The 22,963-nt window shown below is 51.6% G+C and overlaps 2 protein-coding genes and 1 long non-coding RNA gene across 10 annotated transcripts in view; 1 reads left to right on the forward strand and 2 right to left on the reverse strand.

Annotated features, from left to right (window-relative positions):
* SYT2 (synaptotagmin 2) overlaps positions 1-1,521 on the reverse strand; it is a 78,924-nt gene extending 77,403 nt beyond the window's left edge. Inside the window, exon 1 of the mRNA XM_077902494.1 lies at positions 1,363-1,521. The gene's annotated coding sequence lies outside the window, so the exon portion shown is untranslated. The remainder of the gene's footprint in view (positions 1-1,362) is intronic.
* A 635-nt stretch (positions 1,522-2,156) lies between these two features.
* Positions 2,157-5,455, forward strand: LOC144316519 (uncharacterized). The gene is made up of 2 exons (XR_013382480.1): positions 2,157-2,502; positions 2,701-5,455. It is a non-coding gene; the product is annotated as an uncharacterized LOC144316519 (long non-coding RNA).
* Positions 4,771-22,963, reverse strand: part of KDM5B (lysine demethylase 5B) — an 86,486-nt gene continuing 68,293 nt past the window's right edge. For 4 of the 8 annotated variants that reach the window (XM_077902497.1, XM_077902496.1, XM_077902501.1 and 1 more), the window contains exons 23-27: positions 20,080-20,565; positions 18,266-18,377; positions 16,983-17,137; positions 14,800-15,120; positions 10,604-14,266 (exon numbers count right to left, since the gene is read on the reverse strand). In XM_077902497.1, the coding sequence (XP_077758623.1) occupies positions 14,129-14,266; positions 14,800-15,120; positions 16,983-17,137; positions 18,266-18,377; positions 20,080-20,565 (1,212 nt within the window). In that variant the 3' untranslated portion in view covers positions 10,604-14,128. The other 4 variants (XR_013382479.1, XM_077902499.1, XM_077902498.1 and 1 more) reach the window with 4 other exon arrangements.

The raw sequence follows: 22,963 nt of genomic DNA on the forward strand, positions 1-22,963 counted from the left end.
CCGTGGACCCCTGATGCTGACTCAGCCCTGGGGCCCACCCAGGCTGCAGGCCTGCCCCTTCCACCTGCCCCTCTGGCCCCATCTTAGGGACACTGGGCAATGGCTCTTCTTTGGGTTTCTCTAGTGGACACAGATGTTTCCGGCAGCCCGGGGTCTGCACTCGGACCTAAGCAAGCGGACAGGACTGGCAAGGGTCCGGGCTCTGGTCTTCCTCATGCTCACACCCTCCGATGACGTGCCCAGGTCACCAGGAGCTGGATGGCTCAGCTTGAGGATAATCTACTGCCCGGGGAGACCCTCTCGGGGCGGCAGGGGACCAAGAAGGGGAAGGCACCCCCAGAGCTGGCCAGGTCACACCTTGGCCCACCTTCCTGTCTTTCCAGGTACACAGGGCCTAAGCACTTGCTCATCCCTGTGCCCACCCCTTCCAACCGGGGCCCCCCGCCCGTCCAGCCTCTGCCCTTCTCCGCAGTGCCCCCCTCCTGGGCCATCGCCTACGTCCTGCGCCTTCCCGCTGCCACAGGAGAAAGCAGCCGGAACATCTACTTGTCCGCCTCAGCAGGGAATGGGGGGGTGCTGCGGAGGGGCAGCTGGGGCTCTAGAGGCCCCCTCCCGCCTGGCCGGCTGGGGCTGGGGGTGTCGGGAAGGCACCTGTGGAATGTGGGGATGGGACCAGGAGAGGAGAGTGGGGGAGGGACTGGGTAAATGGGGTACGAGGACAAATCATCATACAACCTTTTTAGTTATAAAATAAATGAAGCCCCCCTCCGTGTCCTGAGGGAAAGGGGCGTAAACAGAGACGCGGAGGGAGGGGACCCCAAGTGGGGAGGGCAACGAAGGAGTCGGGAAGAGCAGGTGGGCTTGTGCCCTTCTGGGGCCGGGAGCCCAGCCCTGCGGGAGGGCTGAGCGGGGACGGGACGTCCTAGGTCGTGCTGAGTCATGAGATTTGGAGGGAGGCTCGGGGCGCTCCATCCCCCTCTGGCGTCCCCGTCCCAGTTCCTCCCGACACCCGATGGTCCCCCGCCGCCCTCTCCCAGGTGCGGGGACGCCGCCCCCTGCAGCCCGCAGAGCCCCCACCTGGCGGGCCCGGGGTCCCCGAAGCGCGGCGGGTCTGGGGCAGCCGGGGAGGGGGCCGCGGGGGGCCCGAGGCCCGGCGGGAGGGCGGGCCGCGGAGCCCCGGGGCTGGGGAGGGCTGGGGAGGGCTGGGGACGTCGGCCGGGCTCCGCTCGCGCCCCGCGCCCCGCGCCCCGCGCCCCGCGCCCCTCGGCCCAGGACGGAACCGACCCGGAGGACGAAGTTCGGGGGAGCGAGGGGCGGCGGCGGCGGCGGGGGCGGCGGGGGCGGCGGCGGGGGCGGACTTACCCGGGCGGCGGCGCGGAGGACCCGGTGCCCGACGAGAGGGCGCGCGGGGGGCGTGCGTCCCCGGGCCCGGTGTCCCGCTGCGCCCCGGCCCCAACTCGGCCCGAAGTGCCTTTGCCGCAAGACTTGCTGAGCTGAGCCGTCTGCGCCCCGGCGGCGGGAGGCGGGAGGCGGGAGGCGGGAGGCGGCGGGCGCTGCAGTGAGGGGAGGAGCCGCGGCCGGGGGCGGGGCGGGGCGGGGGCGGGGCCGCGGGGCGGGGCGGGGCCTGGCGGCCGGGGGCGGGGCCTGGCATGGCCGGGGCGGGGCGGGGGTGGATCGGGGGCGGGGCCTGGGCTGGTCCCGGGGCGGCCTGGGGCGGGGCGGGGGCGGGGCCTGGAGGGCCGGGGGCGGGGCCGGGCCGGGGCGGGGCGGGGCCTGGCGGGCCGGGGCGGGGCCGGGGCCGACCTGTCCTGCGGGGCCCGCTCCGCTCCGCGCCCCGCTCCCCTCCGCGCCCCCGCCCCGCGCTCAAGGTCACGGCCGGGCTCGGGCCCCGCACAGTCGGACCGGAGCCGGGCGTCCTCGTCCCCGCCCGCGACGGGCCGCCGCCCCGAGCCGGAGCGTCACCCCCGCCCCGGCCTCCGGAGCCCAGGGCAGCTCGGGGCTCCCTTCCCGGGCTCGGGAGCCCTCTGGCCGTTTGGGATCGCCGAGCCCCGTCCCCACGCGCTCCTCCACGTAAGGCCCCCGAGCCCGGAGGGGTGACGACGGGGATGCTTGGGAGAACTCAGGGCGGGGGTGGGGGGCGCAGGGCGGTGGGGGCGGGGAGGGTCTGGGAGGAGGTGGAGGGGAGAGAAGGGAACCCCACTCGCTGAATGACAGCCCCGAGACGCCCGGTCAAGGTGGGCACGAGCGGCGCGCGAGGAAGGAGCCGCCAGGAGGCCACGCGGGAGGAGGTGGCGCCGAGCTGCAGGCACCGCGCCCCCTCCTCACCCCGGGCGGGGCCGCAGGAGCCGCCAACGGCACCATCGGAGCAACCACGTCCGCTCTCCGCGCAACTTTGATGGAGGCCGGGCCGGGAGCAGCCGCCCCTGCGCGAGGGACAGGCGGCCTTCGGGTCTGGCCGGTGTCAGCCCTCAGGCCGCATTTACCGACTGAAAGAACACAGTCGTAGGTGAAGGACTGCAGAGAGGACACGGATCTGAGGCTGGAGGGCAGGGGGAGGCAGCGGTGGGACCCCGGAGAACACCCCCAGCCTCCTCGCCCCAAAGCACTGGGGCAGGGCTGCCCGAGCGAGAGGGGAGCGAGCCCGCCGGCCCTGGGCTCACACTCAGCCCCGCTCACCTGCACCGCACCTGCGGCCCAGAGTCTGATGTAGGAGGGACTGAACGGGCTGCCCTACACTGTCCGGAGGACGCTCAGCGCCAGCCTCAGCCGGGGTGCATCCCCGGAACGCTGCTTCACCGGAGGGGCTCACCCCATACCGAGCGCGCATCTGCAGGAGCATCTGCAGGAGCTTCCCGCAGGAGCAGGCTCGGAGTGCAGCCTCATCGCTCGGAGCCAGCCGCGCCAGCTGGCCCCACTGCTGCCTGTCCCCCAGCTCTGAGTCCACCTGGGACCCTGCCGCAGGGTGGAAGCAGCCCGCCAGCCTTTCCAGAATATTTAGAGTCAATCAGTTTGGTTAAATGAAAAATGCAGCGTCTCTGCCTATGGCCTTAATGTTCTTTTAATTCACCAGGACCAGGAGTGTCTGGGCTACAAACCTAATCAGGAGATCAGCCTCCCTCCCGCTTATTCCCCTGGGCTTCAGCTGGAGCAGGAAAGGATGGAAGTCACCCACCCTCCACCCCCAGCCAATTATCTGACCCTTTGTTTTTCAAAGGTTGGTCCTGGGAAAAAGGATGAACGCTGCGTAGCCTTAGACGCCAGCCCCCACCTGCATGCACTCCTGCAGGGGCCATCCAGAGGACTGCCCCCCCCCATACCAGCCCCCGCACTTTGCATCCATGACGGCAGGAAGGTTGCCCAATTCCAGGAGTTCTCTGGGGAGAAAGAGCCTGTAACTCCACCGGCCACAGGGTTTCAGCACGTTCCACTGAACAGAGCTGCCCGGAGGTTTCACTTCTCTGGTTTTCCGTAGTAGGAGAGCACAGAGCAGGGAAATGCAGCCTCTTCCCCCATCACACCTCTCCCCAGGACGGACCCAGCTTCCCTGCGCCTCCCCAGTCAGTGGCCTGTCTTCAGTAAATAATCCCATTCTAGGACCCCCTCTCCCAGGGGCCGGTAGCACTTGCACTTCCTAGCACACGGATACTTTCCCCCTGGGTTCTGGGGGAGCCTTTGTCTTCCCAAAGCTTTTCAAAGCTCTGCTTTTTGTCAGAGCAAATAGAAAAGAGCCGGAGACAGGCTAGCCAACCGCAGGCACAGGCCAGGCCAGCTCCCTGTTTCCTGCTTTCTGTTCCCACACAGCCGAACACTCACAGGCCCTAAAGCTGTGGTTCCCATCCTCCCTCCCCTCCACGGGTCCCTAGGACTCTTCTGGAGCAGTTCCTATTGTTTCTGACAACTAAGCAAACAAGGATTATACTCTCCACTGAAGCACACCTGCTTTACTGACGGGCATTGAGCAAACAGTTGTATAAATTTACTTATGTGCAATTCCTGTCACTAAAGGCCTTGGTTTTCACCTGCTAATCTGAGTTTGGACGTACCAACCTCAAGTGTATTTAAAATCTTACTTAAATTACCATATTTCATACTAAAATCCACTTAACCTTTAGATATCACATAGAGATGTTCTTAATACAGAAGACATTAACTCATCAGATGGGGGGAAAGAAAACCATGAACAAAATCACATATCATATAATCCAAAGCAGTGGTGACCCCAGCATGATTCTATCCCAGCATGAATGATCTCCTCCAACAAATACCCTACCTGCAACTGTGGGCCTTTGAAACCTAAAGACTTCAGTGTTTCTATTTATCCCAAGTTGGTGTGTGTGGTTGAACTGGAATCTTCCCTGAAGCCTAACTCAGTCAAATTTTGGGTTATAGGAAGTGATTCCCGAAATTAGTGATTTTGTGTGTGTGTGTGTGTGTTTGTGTGTCTAATAATATTCAGACTGGAGTTCTATGATTTTTATTTTTTTAAAAAGATTTTATTTATTTGAGATACAGAGAGAGAGAGACAGAGCACAACCAGGGGGAGGGGAAGAGGGAGAGGGAGATGCAGACTCCACGCTGAGCAGGGAGCCGGATGGGGGCTCCATCCTAGGACCCTGAGATCATGACCTGAGCTGAAGGCAGATGCTTAACTAACTGAGTCACCCAGGTGCCCCTGGAGTTCTGTGATTTTTAAAATGTAATAATAATCATTTCTTATTTGGAAAGAAAATAATTATACAATCCACAATCCTTAGGTTTAAATTAAAAATAAAAAAATCCCTGGTTTCCAAAAGGCCAGTGAAGGCCACCTCCTCCAGGAAACTGAGTAAGTGAACTGTAATTATTCCCTGTGCAAGGAACAAAACAATAAATAAAACGGAGTCAAATAAAACTCTTAAATACAACAGGATGAGGAGGAGGAGGGTGGAGAAGGACTTCCTATCTATAATTTATAATTTTACACTCCTAGGGGGGAAGCATTTTAATGTTTTCAGGACCATATCTGGCATATAAAAGAAATTCACAAAGTCACAAATAATAACTTCAGAGTTTTATCATATTCCAGGAACTAATAAGTATCATGGGGACTTCATTTTTTTCATATTCTTCTATCCCCTAATTTGTCTAAAAGTGTTTTTTATTTTCCATCTCAGATTCAAAGGGAGTAATAATCTTACAGGTGCCTGGCTAGCTCAGTTAGAAGAGTGGGAGACTCAACCTTGGGGTCGTGAGTTCAAGCCCCATGTTGGGTGTAGAGATTATTTAAATAAATAAGAGTTAAAAAAAAAAAAAGGAGTAATATTTTAAACACCAGAATAGACAAGTCCTCCTTCCCCCGTGAAGCACCAGTGACATGGCTTCACTTCCCAGGTAAAAATCTCTGAGCGTTTTTTCACTCCTCTAATAGAGAAGATGGTTCTTCTGGATTAGTCTGCCCAGTAATTAGTGCCTCCTCATCCAGCCACTTCAAAAAGCAGCAGGAGGTGGTATATGCAGAGACGTGCTTGCTTTCTGGAATGTGAAGAACAAGCAGCTCAGAACTAGGAATCATCCAAGGGTAGGATGTCTACTCCCCCCGGAGGGCAAACACGGGCTTTAAAGCTACCCATCCCTGGGGCTCCTGGCTGGCTCTGGCTCGGCTGGTAGAGCTGGGACTCGCTCTTGGGGTCATGAGTTCGAGCCCCACGTTGAGGATAGACTTTACTTTGAAGAAAAAAACAACTTTTAAATAAAAAATAAAGCTACCCATCATCAAGGAGATGGAAAACAGTAAGTCGTAACACTTCCTGAATCACTAACCCCGGCCCTTAAATGTCGCGAGTCCTTTAAAACCCTCCGTGAATTGAGGCTGTAGCACAGCTCTGCCCCTACCTGCGCCCTAGCTTTGGGAGGAGAGCATGGAGCCGGAGCAGGGGACATCTGGGGAAGCAGCTCCAGGACTACTGCTTGCCTGGGTGTCCCCAGGACCACCTGCCACCCTCCCTCTCAGCCTTGGGTGCAAATCTGCAGACTCATTGACTCCTCCACGTGTTCACCATCGATCCCGCCCACAAGATTTTACCACCAGCAAGGATCTTATCTGCCTGGTGTGCTGTTAGGGCCTGGAGGTCAGAGCCGTTAGGGAAGTTAGGGAAGGCATGTGGGGAAAGGGGCAGCCACACGCAGGGAGCCACAGGCGCCAGCAGAGGAGTGTATGGTACTGGGGCAGGGGTGCAGGGGTGGGGGTGGGGGGGCTGGAAAGAGCCAGGGACCACGTGGTTGGAGGCAGGAAATATGGGCAGGCTTCCCAGAGGGGTCACCTTCAGCTGCCTTCAGGGACAGGACCAGTTGGGAGGGGCGGGGTGGGGGGGATGAAGGGACAGGCTCTCCCGGCAGAGAAGGCAGAGAAGCCATAGGTCACAGAGGCCTACACCCCCGGAGATCTTCAAGGTCAGGGTCAGACAGCCGGGACCTTGGACACCTGACCTGAGGCCTCCACTTCATGTGCTGAAGCCCTTGGGCCCACCTGAAGGCATTGCCGTGGAGACACAGGCGCAGCGGGTCTGGAAGCGCTGTGAGGGGCCTTAACAGAAGCCGGGGGAGCGCTCTGCTTAGGGAGGTGAAGATTGCTGGGGCCCACGGGGCAGTTGTGGGACACGAGGGGAAACGCTTCATGATGGGTCCTCGGATCAGCCGCTTGGATTTTCCTTAGGGGGCAACAGAAACCGTGGGGAACACAAGAAGAACTGGATCAGTTTTATGTTTCAGAAAAACCAGTCATGGGGGTGGGGGTGGGGTGCAGGGCCCTGTGCGGTCCCTTCCCCTGCTGGCTCCTCCACCGGGTGGCCTCCAAGCCCAGCTGCCCCCACAGGGCCTTAGCACGCGGCTGTGGCAGACAGGTGCTGAGGACCACCCGGAGCTCCGGGAGGCAGCAGGAGCCCTGGGACTTGCCCAGGGGAGCTGGCGAGTGTAGAGGCCTGGGCTACCTGCCTGCTGCACACGAGGCCTAGGGCACAGCTAGGGCACGGCTAGGGCAGGCTTGGTGGGCACGCCACGCAGGCCACGGGCTTCCATGGGGGTTGGGAGGCACTGACTACAGCTCTCCCGGGCCTCCCTGCCAGAACACGTGGCCTCTGCCCCACAGAGGGGAGGGGGCCAATGCGGGGGAGGCCCCCGGGATTTTTTTTTCCCCAACAGAAACCAGTTTAATGACAATATGCTGCTCTGGAGTAGGCCTACCATCCACACTGGCCAGAAAGCCTGGTGGGGAGTGCAGAAGGGAGGAAAGTGCATCGTGTTCCTAATGGGAATAAAATGGATACAGCAGGCGGGCCAGGAGCCCGAGGCAGTGTCCACAAGGCTCACAGTGCTGCCTGTGCAAGGGCAAGGTGGGCCAGCTGCATGATGACACCTGCCAGGTCAGCAGCCTTGTCCAGCTTGATGTAGGGGTCTGTGCGGTGCCCTGAGGAACAGATACGGGATGGTGACGACGCAGCTCGACACCCAAACCACTTCGGGACACGATGTTCACTCACTTAAAAACAGGCTCCTGCAAACCTTAGCCTGCCGCTGGTGGGGTTGAAGCCCACAGCACTTAAGCCCGAGGGTACTCGGGGGCCTCCCCGCTTGTCCTTATGGGCCCAGACGCTGGACGCTGACTCTCTGGGTTTGAATCCGGGCTCCTCTCTGTACAGTGGGACGGGCCTCAGCCTTAACCTCTAAATTCGTTTCTCATCTGTAAAGTGGATTCAGCGCCAAGGCCACTGGGATGTTGTGAAGACTAGACGAGTTCATACATGCAAAGTGCTCAGAAGAGTGCTCAGCACATGCTAAGGGTTGTGTTGATTTATGATTTCCCATCACGGTTCCCGTTTCTTGGCCTGAAATGCCTTCTCCCTCGACTTGCCCGAGCCCACGTCTTGTTCCCGCCACGCTGTGAGTCCGGCAGGTGCTCGGCGGGCTCCCGGCCCCTCCGCCTCCTCCGCGCGGAGCAGGTCTGCATCCAGGGCTCCGCCCCTCGGTGGAGCTGGAGGCGACGCCAACCCCCCGGGGTGGGGAGGCGGCTGTCCCGGGACCCGGAGGCCGGAGGCCGGCGTCCACCTCCCGGGACCCTGTAGGCCAGTGTCGACCGGCTCAGCGGCACCACGCGGCGGGCACGTACTGGACTGGACTGTTCGGGGTCGCGGGTCGGGTCGAGGTGTCTCTGTTCTCGGCCGTCCAGGTCCCTCCCGCGAAGCTCGCAGCTCCTGGGCTTCTGTCCTCCGCATCCCGGGCCCGGCGCGGGGCCCCCGGGACGCCAGCAGCCCAGGAACTGGCTGTGCCTTAGGGCTTGGACCTCGGGTGCACGACGCCCCCGACGGGGAGGTGGCCGCGGACCCGGGAGGCGCTGGCCCTGCCCTCGGCTGCATCCCAAGGCGCCGCAGGGAGCAGCCGGCAGGTGCGGGAGGCCCGGCGTCCACACCCGCAGGCCCCCCGGCTGGGACCCGGGCAGAGCCGCCCAGCCCCGGGCCTCTGCTGCCCCCTGGTGCTGCCGCGGGGAGGCTCCGGCGCGAGGCCCGCCCGCCCGGGGGAGAGAGAGAGAGACCGAGACCGCGACCGCCGCCCTCCGCGGCCCCCGCCCTGGGTGCCGAGCGCCCCCCGTCGGGAGGCCGGGCCGCGACGAGCGAGAACCGCCGCCGCGCCCCGTGTCCAGCGCAGCAGCCCACGGCAGAGACCACGGCACCCCGCGAGCGGCGGGAGACGCGGCGCGGAGCCCCGGGAACCACGCCCGGCAGCGCGCGCTCCGGGGCCCGCCGGCTTAGGGGCGCCGGGCGGTGTCTGGCCCCCTCCAGCCCTTCGCCACGCCCCGCCCCCGCCCCCGCCCCCCGGGGACCCGCCTGCGAAGCCCCCGCTCGTACCCGCCCGCGGCGGTGGCCCCGGGGAGAAGCAACGGGGCTCCAGGCGGCTCGGCCCCGCCCCCGGGTGGGGGGCACCCCCAGGGCCGACGGGGCCGTCGTCCCCAGGCTCCGGCCTTCCCGCTTTCCCCTGAACTTCCACGTAAACCCACTGGACCAAAGCCAGGAAAGGTGGAGCGTGAGCAGGAGGATCGGAGCCCCAGGCCCGGCCCGGCCCGGCCCGGCCCGGCCCGCTCGGCCTGGAGCCCAGCAAACCCGCCTCGGCACCCGGGGCATCGTGGCATCGCGGTGCCCGCGGGGCCAGGTCAAGGCCGGGCCGGCTGCTGGGCGCGCAGGGGCCCCCGCGGGGCAGGTGGAAGCCGGGGCGGCCCCCTCGGGGCACCGTGCAGCGCCGCCGGCAGCAGCCCCCTCCCGAGCCCGGGGAGCCGGACCGCGAGGCCGCACCCCTTCCTCAGCACACTCTAGTCCGTCCGTGAGTACTCGTTTTAATTGTTACATAAACCAATGGATTGAGGGAAAAGGGAAAACCATCTGTATAAAAACTAGATGGGGGGGGGGGGGTCACAGCAGGTGACTGGCTGACACGTGACTCGATCCCAGGATTCTCACCTTGGGTGTAGACGTGACTTGAAAAAAAACATCTAGATTGAGTTGCTTGTAAAACTTGATACTGAATTAGATACAGATGAAACCCCGCAGACTGGAGAAAGGAGTAAATTTTCTAGAATTCTTTAGTCCAATTCCTTCCAAATTCCTTACCCATTTTAAATGCCCAAGCTAGGGCACCTGGCTGGCTGTCAGTAGAGCATGTGACCCTTAAATCTTGGGGTGGGAAGGGGATCCCTGGATGGCTCAGCGGCTTAGCATCTGCCTGCAGCCCAGGGCGTGACCCCAGGGTCCTGGGATCGAGTCCCACATCAGACTCCCTGCAGGGAGCCTGCTTCTCCCTCTGTGTCTCAGCTTCTCTCCTGAATAAACCTTAAAAAAATAAAAAATCTTGAGATGGGGATTTCAAGCCCCACTTCAGGGTTACGGTTTAAAAGGAAAGAAGTCCCAGCTGAAAAGCAGATCCTACATGACGGTTATGGTGAATGAAGGTCCTTCCTTGCCTTCTGTGATTCTCCTCAATTTTAGGTTTTATTAACTGTGCACGACAGGCTAACTTCTATGTACAACTTTTTCATACTTAACTGACTTTTCAATTAACTGTCAACCTGCTCCAATCCTATGTAAAAGGGGCTTTTTTTGAAGTTCCCGCTAAAATTATGGTCCAGGGGAAACCACTGGCATGGGCTGAGGAGTCAGGGCCTGAAACCGCACTCCTCTCCAACTAGACTGGGAGGAGGGGAGGTTTCTTGGGTACTTATTTTAGAAAAAATGACTTATTTCCTTAGAAAGGCAACTTTTTAATTTCTCTTTCCATTTAAGGGGAAACAGAAAGAATAGTCCTTTGGCCTCCACTCACCTGGAATACATCAAATGACATCACAATTCCATCCCTCGATGGCAATGCAGCAGGTTATCCTGAAAATAAAAGATACATCCAGACTCACCATGTCCCAGCCCTTCATCCTATACAATTAACCCAGACCCAAAACAGGGAGCTGGATGACCTGTTGTTGGCTGGTTTAAACCATCCCATTCATACCGACAAAAATGTAAAGAGGTATTCCTATGCAAGCAACCATGAAACATGAAAACTCGTTTACATGAATTTGGAAGACTTGAAATACACTTTACAAATTGATTCTTTATACTTTCAAAATGGATTTACAACAGTTTTACTTTACACAAGTTCCTAACTTTATACAATGTTTTGTTTAGGCAGCTTTTCAATAACATTTCTATTACAAGTTATACATGGAACCTCTCATGAAGTTGGGAGGCGTGAGGAGCCACATGCTAGGTAGGGACTGATGACAGGGGCAAAAGGTGTGAGGCCATCATCTCTGGTGCTCAACTGGGAGCTGAGAAAGGACTCTGACTCTCATGGAGCTAAATCAAGGCACTGGATCTTCACAGTTTTCCTCAGCTCTTCTTCCCAACAGGCAACCTTTCACCAGAAGAGGGCTGTGTTCTCTACATCAATACGGCAGACAGACCTCTGAATGCGAGCTGATGCCTAGCACGGACTAGCACAGTCAGGTACTGAATGGTCATGGGTGAGGACTCTTGAAATACTTGTTCAATTCTATCTCCTGTTACAGGCAGACCATCTATAATCCATTCCAGTTTGTGTCCTACGGCAGCAAACCTAGGCAGGGCTGAGCCCACAACCACGGGCACTAAACATCCATCAATGCCTGATCCAAGCCACAAGTGCCAAATACCCAGCAGGATTATAAATGTAAAAGCAGAAGAGGCCGAAACCCAATACAAAGGGCCTTCAGAGCCCAACAAAAAGGGATGAGGCAAAACCAAATTTTACCCCCTTCAAGGTAGGCATCCACTCTGTTGGATCCACTCTCAGGGTTTCCTGCACAAACACCCAAAAGGTCATGTTAATTTTAATAGCAAATTGACTCAATCTCAGATACTTCTGCCAAAACATGAAATCATTTTTTAAAGCTGTCTGGCAGAATGAAGCGGGGAAACTCGGGTTTTTACCCACCTCTGGCATCCCTGGCTTTAGGCTAACCTTGAGATACAAAAGGGAGTTCCACCTCCCAGGACGCTGAAATGAAGGTGTAAAGACATCCACCTCCTTTACGGCTAGTCCAAATCACACCATCTTTCTCCAGGCTGCAGAAGCAGCAAGCCCTTTCTGGGTTCTGCCTAAGAAACCCCCAGAGTCTGATTTGGAAGGAAGAACAAAAACACAACAGCCACTGGCATGGGGGCAGGGGCACTGGTTCACCCTCGGTGCCAAGCGCACTGGCTCCTTCACCCCCCGGGCTCAGGCTCTGGCCACCAGTCTTTCCTTCTCACACCTCATGCAGCTGCAGGACCACTGACATGGAGCATCAGTTTCTCTGTGTGTTTTCTGTTTCTTCTCTTCTTTCTCCAGGTGCAAAAGTTTCTCCAGGACACAGACCGGCTTCATGGCTAACACACAGTACACAAGGTTCTTAGGTGACATCATTTTGTGGTCGAGCTGGGTACTTAACAGAAGGTACCGATTAGAAGGTAGCTGTACCTCTGTTCCCTTGCTGTGTCAGTGCACAAGGTAGGAGGCAAAGTACAGGAGACTTGGAAGACGCTGCCCAGCCTTTGTCATTCACCAGCAGTATCACCTGGGCAGCGGACACTCTCACATGGGGGAGGGGGTAGCAAATACACACATCCTTGCCTTTCCTCCTCTAACTCATAGAGGCAGAGAATCTACGTCACCAGGATGTTGTCGTCAGGGATTGTGAACCCATAGGTGAGGAAGAAACCGAGTAGGGCCAAGGAGGTGCATACCAGATGGGCAAAAGTTCTCTACAGGCAAAGGCTCCATTTTAGCTGCAGTGTCCCCTTTTAGCTTATATTCCCAAAGGAACTGGGAGAGCAGGCATTTTGTCCCAATGTCAGGGGGTTCTAAGGATTTGGATACTTAAAAAAGTCCAAACCACTACTCTTCCAGATTGTACTCTGGAGACTCTTCTTCTCTGTTGGCCCCAGAACCCCCATCAGACAAGGAGAGACATTGCAACGACTATGGGAAAACTGCAGACAATTACAAGTCATTCTTAAAGAGATTTAATTATTTGAATTGCATCAAAGGGGATATAGTACATTTAAATCTCTGCTACATTACAAACTGCTGTTTTTGTTTTATTAAAGACCTACTAGTTCTACCCATCTCCAGGTTTATGGCTATAGAACGGGGGAAAATAAGTATTACCAACAGAAGAGGAAAAACCAAGCAAGAGTCTGTTCTCTGTTCACCAGAAGGTCTTCTCCACTGCAGAACAGAGCCCTTTGAAAAAGAAAAGACGGGAAAGGCTGTGGACTATCAACAACCAGTAACAAGAGCTAGAGTTAGAAAAAGACAGGAAACGAAATCACGGAGGCAGAGCCTGTGTGTTCACAAGCTGTCCCTTGACCCATAATTTCCTAGCCCTCCGCAAGGATCATCTTCCTTAGATTTCCTTTGGACATCTTAACCCTAAACACCAAGTGTCCCTGTCAATTCAAATATAATAAAGACATCATTTCCACAAGGAGGGCTGACTTGAGGATTGGAATGACTTGCCACCATTCTGAAAATCTTATTTAAAAAAGCATGGCTTTAAAGACAAATTCTATTCGGTGAAGACTGGACGGGGGTTCTTTATTAGCAGAGACTGGAGGCATATGGCCCGCCAGACACTGCTACTACAGCCTGGCTGGGCAGAGGCAAAAGCAAGCAACCCCCACTCTCGCTCTTCAAAGCCCACAAGGTAGAGGGGCATGAGAAGCTGTATGTAGTCTAATGGCTCTAAATAACCAGCATTTAGTGTTAAATTAGGACCAAGGATTTATTCCACAATAAAAACTGCAACATTTGATACAAGCTACCAAAAAAATAGGAGAGGAAGGAAGGGGCAGGGGAAAAGCCAAAATACAGCTGTGGCAATTACTTACAGAGCAGTCTCTTTTCTACATCACTAGTTCATCAGTGACACTAGAAACTAGACATTTGTGTTCTGTACATCAACCAAATGCTAAAGCACCAACACACTGTTTGGAAGTTTGTTTTGTTTTGTTTTAATTCCAGCCACTGAAACCAACATAGAAGTTATTGCTTAGATAAATAAACCTAGTCTACCAGGAAAAAGAAAAGCGGATAAAGAAACAAAAACCCCAAAAGTGAAAAACTTAAGTTCCCCGATATGGTAACAGAGTAAACAAGAGAGAAATTCCTCAAATGAGGATTTACTGGAATTTCTGGTGCCCTTCTGGGCACTGAAACTGAGTTGGACTCTTAAGCCGGTAAATCCCAGACAGAGGTAAGGTTTTAATGCTGTACATGAAAAGGTGCAAGCTCCAATGCCTTCCAAATTGGTGGAAACCCCTGCAAAAAAAGCAGTCGGCATTTCAAACCTCAACAACCACAAACAGCTCTTAAGGAAAAAAATACAAAAAGTGTCAAAAAATTTTTTAGTTGTTTTGTCTTTTTTTCAAAGAGTTCTGGAAAAATGATCCCGTAAGGAATAGAAATAGCACCGTTTACAGGCTGGTTTGAATACCAGTCCTGTAGCTTTGCTGAGAAATTGAAGAAATCTTCTCGGTTGGAGTCCTGAATTACATTAAGTGGGTGGGGGTGAGGGGGGTGTTTGTGTTTGTATTTTTTATTTTCGGCTTGGTGCGTCCTTCACAGTACAGCGCACACAGATGTAGTCTTCTTTCTCTGCCATCTCTGGAGAAACACCAACACAGACCTGGTGAAACCACTGATTGCAGCTGCCATCACACTGGACCCAGTCCACCTGGTTACAAAGAGCAGGGAGACGGGGTTTTCAGAGGAAAAGATGTGATTCAAAATTGGGCAGGCCAGCCTCAAGATAGTCAGGCCGTTTGCCACTAACGGCCACTGTCCCACCACTGGGACCTCTGGCACAACAGCTACGCCACATGAGTGTAGCTGGCCCACCAGCCAAAGCAACCAAGTCAAAGCCATTCTTCAAGTCGTGACTGCTTTGGGGTTAAGACAGCGCCGCCCTGTGATAAGTAAGCAAAAGGGCATTACATCAGCATCCCTCCCACCTTCTTAGCGCCGGGACGGTGAAAGCTGGAAGAGCAGGAAAAGGAAAAAGGGAAGAATAAGAGTTTCTTCAAGAAAAGGGAGAAGACCCAGGAACGATGGTAAGAGCAGAGATATCAGTGGGGGAGGGCTGAGCAATCCATTCAGATCAGCTCAAAGCAGATAAGCAGAAGAGAAAGACCCAGCGAGATGAGGTGTAGCTTACAGGGTTTCTGAGTTAAGGGAAAGCACGTCCTCTATGGCCCAAACCTCACTGACCTCATCTCCTTCTGGCTGCAGGCAGCTCACAGCTGGGCAGATGGCATCTTCATCCTCAGAGTCCTCCTGTTCGGAATAGGATGTGTCTGAGGGCAGGGAATGGGTTTCGGTAGAACGGACTAATTCATAGCTACGCTCCCTCTCTAACTTGAAACTGTTCATGTCCTTGGAGTGGCTCAGTTTGATTTTCTTCTTTTTGGGGGTCCGCATTTTTTTCACTCGATCCCATCGATCACTGGAGAGGCCTTCTCTTTCCAGGCGTCTCTTAAGTTTTCTCTCAAGATTGTTGATTCCATCTCTCTTCCCGCGGCAGCACTCATTCTGGAGGGAAGATAGGTTCAATTTTAGCCCACAGTGTGCGTGTTACTCAAACCAGTGAAGTATTAGCTGTATGAGAAACCAGATGGGGGGATCCCTGGGTGGTTCAGTGGTTTAGCTCCTGCCTTTGGCCCAGGGCATGATCCTGGAGACTCAGGATCGAGTCCCACCATTGGGCTCCCTGCATGGAGCCTGCTTCTCCCTCTGCCTGTGTCCTGCCTCTCTCCCTTTCTCTGTCTCTCATGAATAAATATTTTTTTTAAAAAAGTATATGAACTTCATCAGGTGTTTGTTTAAAAAAGAATGAAATAAAAGAAAAAAAAAAAAAGAAACCAGATGGTCTCATTTGAAAAATCCTGCAATCTCAGGTGCCCGGCTGGCTCAGTTGGAAGAGCACATGACTCTTGACCTTGTCAGGAGTTTGAGCCCCACATCAGGTGTAAAGAAGACTTACATAAAATGAAAAATAACACTGTACCCTGACACCACTGCCACCACGTCCCCTCATGTCTTATAGGACAACCTGTTTGAGTGTAGCTAACTTAACTGTTGGAGCTATCAAAAGAAATAGTGGAAGCAGGAAATGTTAAAGGCATGATTAGCTTTCAAATTAGCACTAGGAGACGGGGGAAACTCCTACATTCCTCTCTTTGCCAACTCCATGAGGAAGAGACTACCAAGTAATTTCTAGCTAGGCGCATATGCTTGTCCTCTGACCTACAGAATTCTAAGGAGCTGTGCTAATCCCTTCCTCTTTAATCATGATTTCAGGGTCGTGGGATGGAGCTCCACATCGGCTCCACATCAGGCTCCACACTCAGTGGGGAGTATGTATTTGAAGTGAGATTCTTCTTTATCCTGACTATATTCTCAGGAGTTCTGAATGTTATAGGTCAGCTAGCTCACTACTGTAGTAGTGGCATCTTTATGCTAAGAAACAGGACATACATGGTATCTATCCCTTCAAGTAAGTCAGCACTCCAAACAGGCACCCCAGTCTGAGGACCCAGTCCTCACACCAGCTGTACTGTTAGGGTTAAAGCAGTTAAAGCATTCATTAAATGTTAGCTCCAATATCCTCTACATTCTGAAAGCTTTATACCAAAAGGCCTTCCCAGCTATAATTACATTTTCATCTCTACAGTATTTCTCTTACAGAAGAAAAATAATTCTGCTTCTAGCTATTATCACATGAAAATGATGAGAAGCACCACGCTAAAAAGAAAAGAAAAGTCTTACAGTTCATTTTAAAAACAGCACCAAGGGATCCCTGGGTGGCGCAGCGGTTTGGCGCCTGCCTTTGACCCAGGGCGCGATCCTGGAGACCCGGGATCGAATCCCACGTCGGGCTCCCGGTACATGGAGCCTGCTTCTCCCTCTGCCTGTGTCTCTGCCTCTCTCTCTCTCTCTGTGTGTGTGTGTGTGACTATCATAAATAAATAAACATTTATTAAAAAATAAAAATAAATAAAAATAAAAACAGCACCAAACTCCAAGATGTGAGTCTTAGGAATGGGGTTGTGAGGTAGATAGTCTGCACCCTTTTCTGGATCAAGACAGTATCTTGGGCAGCCCAGGTGGCTCAGCGGTTTAACGCCACCTTCAGCCCAGGGCATGATCCTGGGGACCCCGGATTGAGTCCTGCATCGGGCTCCCTGCATGGAGCCTGCTTCTCCCTCTGCCTGTGTCTCTGCCTCTCTCTCCTCTCTGTGTATTCTCATGAATAAATTAAAATAAAAATCTAAAAAAAAAAAAAAAAAAAAAAGACATTATCTCATCGACCAAACTATTTAGACAGAATGACACTAAATATCAAACTCTCCCACCATAGACTGGATTCCCCTGGCTGCCTGTCAGACACTCACCTTCTCACTGCTGGGTCTAGCTGGTGAGCTTCGGTCAGTTTGCTGAGCAGGGGTTGGCTTTGCAAGTAAAGTCTGGTAAAGTTCCTGAATTTCAGGAAGGGATACCTGGAGCAACTGGGCTTCCATCAACAGCTCATTCACTTCTGGACTAACACCTGTTAAAGTGAGGACAATAAGGAATGTTTCATATGGACATTTAGACCTGCAAGAAAAGCAGGACTACCCCTCATACCACTGCCGCCCTGTCCTTATAAAATTACATTCAGTTGAAGTTAGGTTCACTTAATGTATCTAAAGCCACAATATAAGAGCTCAAGCTACACCTTCTCAGTCTTCTGATTACTAGGGAAGTACTAACTTTACAGTGAGTCCTCTCTTCACTTAATTATTGTGAACGCAAAGAGGCCATACATCTGCCTTGACAGCTTTTGTTATCAAGCACAGAATAGGCCAGGCTGTGAGCAATCTAAGTGGATTAGGTAGCTCCAGCCCCGTTACCAAACACACTAAGGATCAGGGCTCTAGCCACGGCTGCCCCAGAACTCACAAGGCAGTCATGTATGCGTACAGCTGACCCTTGAACAATGTGGAAGGCGTTGGGGGTGCTGAATCCCTGCAGAGTTGAAAATCCATGTGTTACTTTCGACTCCCCCAAAACTTAACTACTAGTAGCCTACTGTTGACTAGAAGCCTTACCAGTAAACATGAACAGCTAATTAACATATTTTGTATGTTTATGTATTATATACTGTATTCTTAGAATAGAGCAAGCTAGAGAGAAGAGAATGTTAAGAAAACCCTATGACAAAAAAAAAAGAAAACCCTACGAAATAAATACATTTACAGTACTGTACTATACTTTTGAAAAAATCTGTGCATAGGTGGACCTGTGTAGTTCAAACCTGTGTTGTTCGAGTCGACTATATAAGAAAAAAAAAGAGGTTAGGTTTCAAGTATAGATTATCTCTAAGGTCCCCCCTAGGGAGCCCATGACTTAGCATCTGACTGAAATGACTGATGTGGAAAAGTCAGTTGGCCTGGGATTAATCCTTTCAACCCCTGAAAGCAATGTATTAAAGGCTTCTTCTATTTGCTTTGCATTATAAACCTTCAAAAGCATGATTCTTCTCCTACCTTACAAATACACAGTAGCCCATAACCAACACTTGAGGATAGTCTTTTTATATATCCGAACAACAAAAACCTAGTGCAAAATCACTTGTTACTACCCAATCCCAATAATAATAATAATAATAATAATAATAATAATAATAATTACAAACCATGGAGGGGGATACAGCTCCGGCCAGAGGAGAAGGGAGAGTGTACATACGAGGCTCTGCTGTCCCAGTCATCAGGCAAGGAAAAGGATGTTGTGCCCGTAGGCTGAGACACCTAATGGAAAGAAAACATTTTATAGAAAGGCTTTTTCAGAATTAAAAATTCTTCTAACAGTGCAAGGAAAGGAGTTTGGGTTATCAAGCAGGCAAGCAGGAAAGAACTTCTTTCCTGAAAGTAAGTCTCAAGGTACTTTAGATTTAGCCAAATCAGCTCCTATGGACCAAGCCTTTAGTCTTCCTGGTTTTACCTAGAATGATTCCAGAGAGGTCAAGAGCACTATTGGGAAATAAGGCACATCTACCTTCCTTCCTTCTTCAATGTTTATTAAAAAGCACTAGGAGGGGCACCTGGGTGGCTTAGCGGTTGAGCATCTTCCTTTGGCTCAGGGCGTGATCGTGGGGTCCTGGGATCGAGTCCCACATCGGGCTCCTTGCAGGGAGCCCACTTCTCCTTCTGCCTGTGTCTCTGCCTCTCTCTCTCTCTCTGTGTCTCTCATAAATGTATAAATAAATAAAATCTTAAAAAAAAAAACTCTAGGAGAGGGGTATCCCTGGGTGGCTCAGCAGTTTAATGCCTGCCTTTGGCCCAGGGTGCGATCCTGGAGACCTGGGATCGAGTCCCGTGTCGGACTCCCGGCATGGAGCCTGCTTCTCCCTCCTCCTGTATCTCTGCTTCTCTCTTCCTCTCTATGATGAATAAAAAAATAAATCTTAAAAAAACACACACACACACACACACACACACACTAGAACACTCCTTTAACTATGAACTAGTAAATAAAGGTAAAGTTCTAGCGCATTTTGTGTAAACAAGAATATAAATGTCTCCCCTGTAGGCTGCCCAAATAATCACAACTCCTCCTATGCAACAAAAATTTAATTCATCATTTGCTAAGTGCCAGGCATTGACTGTATTTTACAAGCCTGGAAAGAAATGTAAAAGAAAACAAGGAAACAAATATGACAGAAATCAATTTTTTATCTTTATCTTTGATCTGTTTGACATTTAACTCATAATTCACTGTGTTAGTATAGCACATGAGAGCTGTGAGATCTCTGCTAGAGAAATCTGTATGAGATCTAAAAGTCATCAAGTCAAACTTGTATGAAGACTGAATAATGCCTTCCTGATTGTAACTTTCCTGATATTTTCACATTCTTTTCCTGCAGTCACCTCCTATGGAGGAAGACAAAAACCTCTGCTCATCCCAGTGATGGTCAAAAGAAGCTAGCTTTTTAGCAGAAAGAGCATGGGTGGTATGAAACCCTCTGCCTTTCCTCTGAAGCAGCACAGTACTCGGACACTTCAAAACCTATTCTTTCCTCAAAGGGTGGTAAGAGACACAAGGCAGAAAGCACTTTCCCTTCTGGTCAGTGACTTATATGAGAGGAAAAGGGGGGAAAAAGTCAAGCAAAAATTATAAAAATTCATGTATATGAATTTGGATACATATTTTATGTATCTGGATACATATTTTAAATATGTATCTGGATTCATACACATAAATGGGAAAATTGTACATATCTACGAAAAGGTGAAATCTGCTCTACAGAAGCAGACTGGCAGAGAGACAACTTCTGATTGCTAGGAGCACAGGAAAGTAAAACAACACAGTAACACACACCCCTCAAAGTGATAGGAGCTGAAAAGTGCGTGCTGGTAGGTCACCAGGAACAGCAGCAGTACCAGAGCGAAAGGGTCTGCGGAAAGGGACAGAGCTCGGCAGATTCCAGTAACCGGCGAAGTCCAGACTCACCTTGTTGGTCTCAGACACCTGTCCTGCTGAAGCTTGCCATCTGCTATACCACAGTCCTGAGCCCACTCGATCTTGCACAGATCTGAGATTCCCTGATGAAAGCAGCTGCTGGGCTCTATGTTGCCAGTTCACGGTTCTCTCAATCATGTATCGAAGTGCATCTCCCTCAGGAAGGCGAACTCGGATACGCTGCAGGGAGGCCAGCAGGGGCAGAATTTTCTCTAAAGGAGGTTTCTCTGACCTCCGACAATGGGGACAAAGCCAGATTCGGGGGCCTTGTGAAATACTGGGTACCACCACACAGCTAGTGTGGAAGGCATCCCTGCAGAGTTCACACTGGATCATAGGGGCAGCTGGGGCCTTCTGACATAGGCAGACTTTCAGCTCCACATCTTGGACAGGTGACAGTAACTTCCCTTCATTGGCTAGTCTGAGAGACTGCAAGGCTTCCATTTCTCTTAGGCGGGCTTCCCCAAGTGTTGCCATCTAGAAAGGAGTTAACAGTCAAGGACCATGTCAGAGAGAATTTAGCCCTCTCCTAAAACTCAAGGGTCCCAGGGTAGATGATCTACATTTGAATCCTGTCCCACTGAGTCGTGTGAAGGACCCTGGATAGCATGTCCCACTGTGGCTAAATTTTCACATGTTATAATATGGAGTTAATAGTAAGGCCCACTTCCAGGGCTGCAGTGACGATTAAATGAGGGACATGCAATAGAGCAGAGCACTCTCTGCCCAGCACACAGTAAACAATGTGAGCAATTACTCAGCACACGTTACTTCTTGAAGTCCAACTTCCTTGCACATTTACCTCTCTTGAAAGATACATGCTTTTCACATTCTATGTAAATTAATTCCTGAGGATCTCCGTGTTTTCAACAGCTTTTGTGTTCTTTTACAGATGTATTTGGATGGAAAAGTCTCTAGAGCAGCCACTACCAACAGTAGTTTAAACCTCCTACTACCTTTAAGATTAAAGCCTTACATGTGTGCTGGACACAGCCACTGCAGGTAATGAAACCGGATACCTCATGAAATAACCAAACCACTTTTCCAGACTTTTCTTCCATCCATGCACACATGTACATGCTATAAAATAAGCTCATTAGAGCACAAAGACAAGCTGCTTTTCTGCAGAGTGGGAGGTATATTCAAATGGTAAAGTCTCCTCTCTATTAAGATGAGAGTCACATTCCAGGAAAGTAGGGAGTTCATTTAACCTGTATAAATGACTTGAAGAGAACACATAAACAGAACGAACTACACAGTAAAAAGCTAAAGTGATACTGAACATATTCCCGAACAATATTTACAAGATGCTTGTAAGTGGAACTTTATATGAACAGACTAAAGCACCTAGTTACTACACAAGGTATCCAATACTGAAACAAGTCCAGGCATTATGAATTTATTCATTATGCACCATCAAGTAAAAAGCCTTTTAAATATGATAAACTAGGGGATCTCTGGGTAGCTCAGGGGTTTAGCGCTTGCCTTCAGCTCAGGGTGTGATCCTGGAGTCCCAGGATTGAGTCCCACGTCCGGCTCCCTCAATGAGGCCTGATTCTCCCTCTGCCTAGCTCTCTGCCTCTCTGTGTGTGTGTGTGTGTGTGTCTCTCATGAAAAAATAAAATCTTTAAAAAAATAAAATAAATATGATAAACTAAAATCACTAGCCCGGGTGGCTCAGCAGTTTAGCACCTGACCTTGGCCCGGGGTGTGATCCTGGAGTCCCGGGATCGAGACCCATATCGGGCTCCCTGCACCCTGCATGGGGCCTGCTTCTCCCTCTGCCTTTGTCTCTGCCTCTCTCTCTCTCTCTGTGTCTCTCATGAATAAATAAATAAAATATTAAAATAAAATAAAATAAAATAAAATAAAATAAAATAAAATCACTGGATATGTCAAGAGTTAGCCACTACCACCTTGAACTTAATATCCAGTTTTCCCAACAAAAGGCTTGACCACCAAAGCCCTCCTCTAGCACTTCACTGATACAGAAATATAGATAGAGGTAAAGCACAGATTTTTATTTTATTATTTATTTATATTTTTATTTTTTAAAAGATTTTATTTATTTATTCATGAGAGACACACACAGAGAAAGAGGCAGAGACACAGACAGAGGGAGAAGGAGGCTCCATGCAGGGATCCAGACGTGGGACTCGATCCCGGGACTCCAGGATCAGGCAGGCCCTGGGCCGAAGGTGGTGCTAAACCGCTAGGCCACCAGGGCCTGCCCAAAGCGCAGATTTTTAAAACTGAGCTTTCCCCTCTAGAAAGAGAAGCCAAAGGCTGCAGGAACTATTCTTTTCCCCAATTCTATTCCCAAATCCTTAAAATTTTCATCTGTCACAGATAAAACCATTCACAGTTATCATACCCATTAACCATCAGACCCCATTATGATTCACCAGATGAGGTGCCTGGAGGCATACGGCCAGAATGAACTCTTCGTTATCTCATTTTGGAATAGGAAGAAAATTTATGAATGATTAAGAAACAAATAGATCTAGAAGTAAATCAGGTTACAAACCTTTGGTATATTTTTTAAAAATCCACTTATTTCTGTAGACAAAAACAATGTACAGGCAGTGTATGCGGGTTACGTGATAACAAGGCACCCCCTTAGAACTTAGAAATGGAGAACAGTTTATCTTTCAGAGCTTTACTATGAAATCAACAGGTAATGTAGGAGCTCTTAAGCCAGAGATTCACAGACTAGATGGGCATAGACTAGATAGACTCTGAAAGATACAGCATGCAAAGTTCAAAACGGACAATGCCTTTAACAAAAATAAACCACAGAGGGCAGCCTGAGTGGCTCAGCGGTTTAGTGCCGCCTTCAGCCCAGGGCGTGATCCTGGAGACCCAGTATCGAGTC

This window comes from Canis aureus, chromosome 6 (genome assembly GCF_053574225.1).
Source record: "Canis aureus isolate CA01 chromosome 6, VMU_Caureus_v.1.0, whole genome shotgun sequence".
Lineage (NCBI taxonomy): Eukaryota > Metazoa > Chordata > Mammalia > Carnivora > Canidae > Canis > Canis aureus.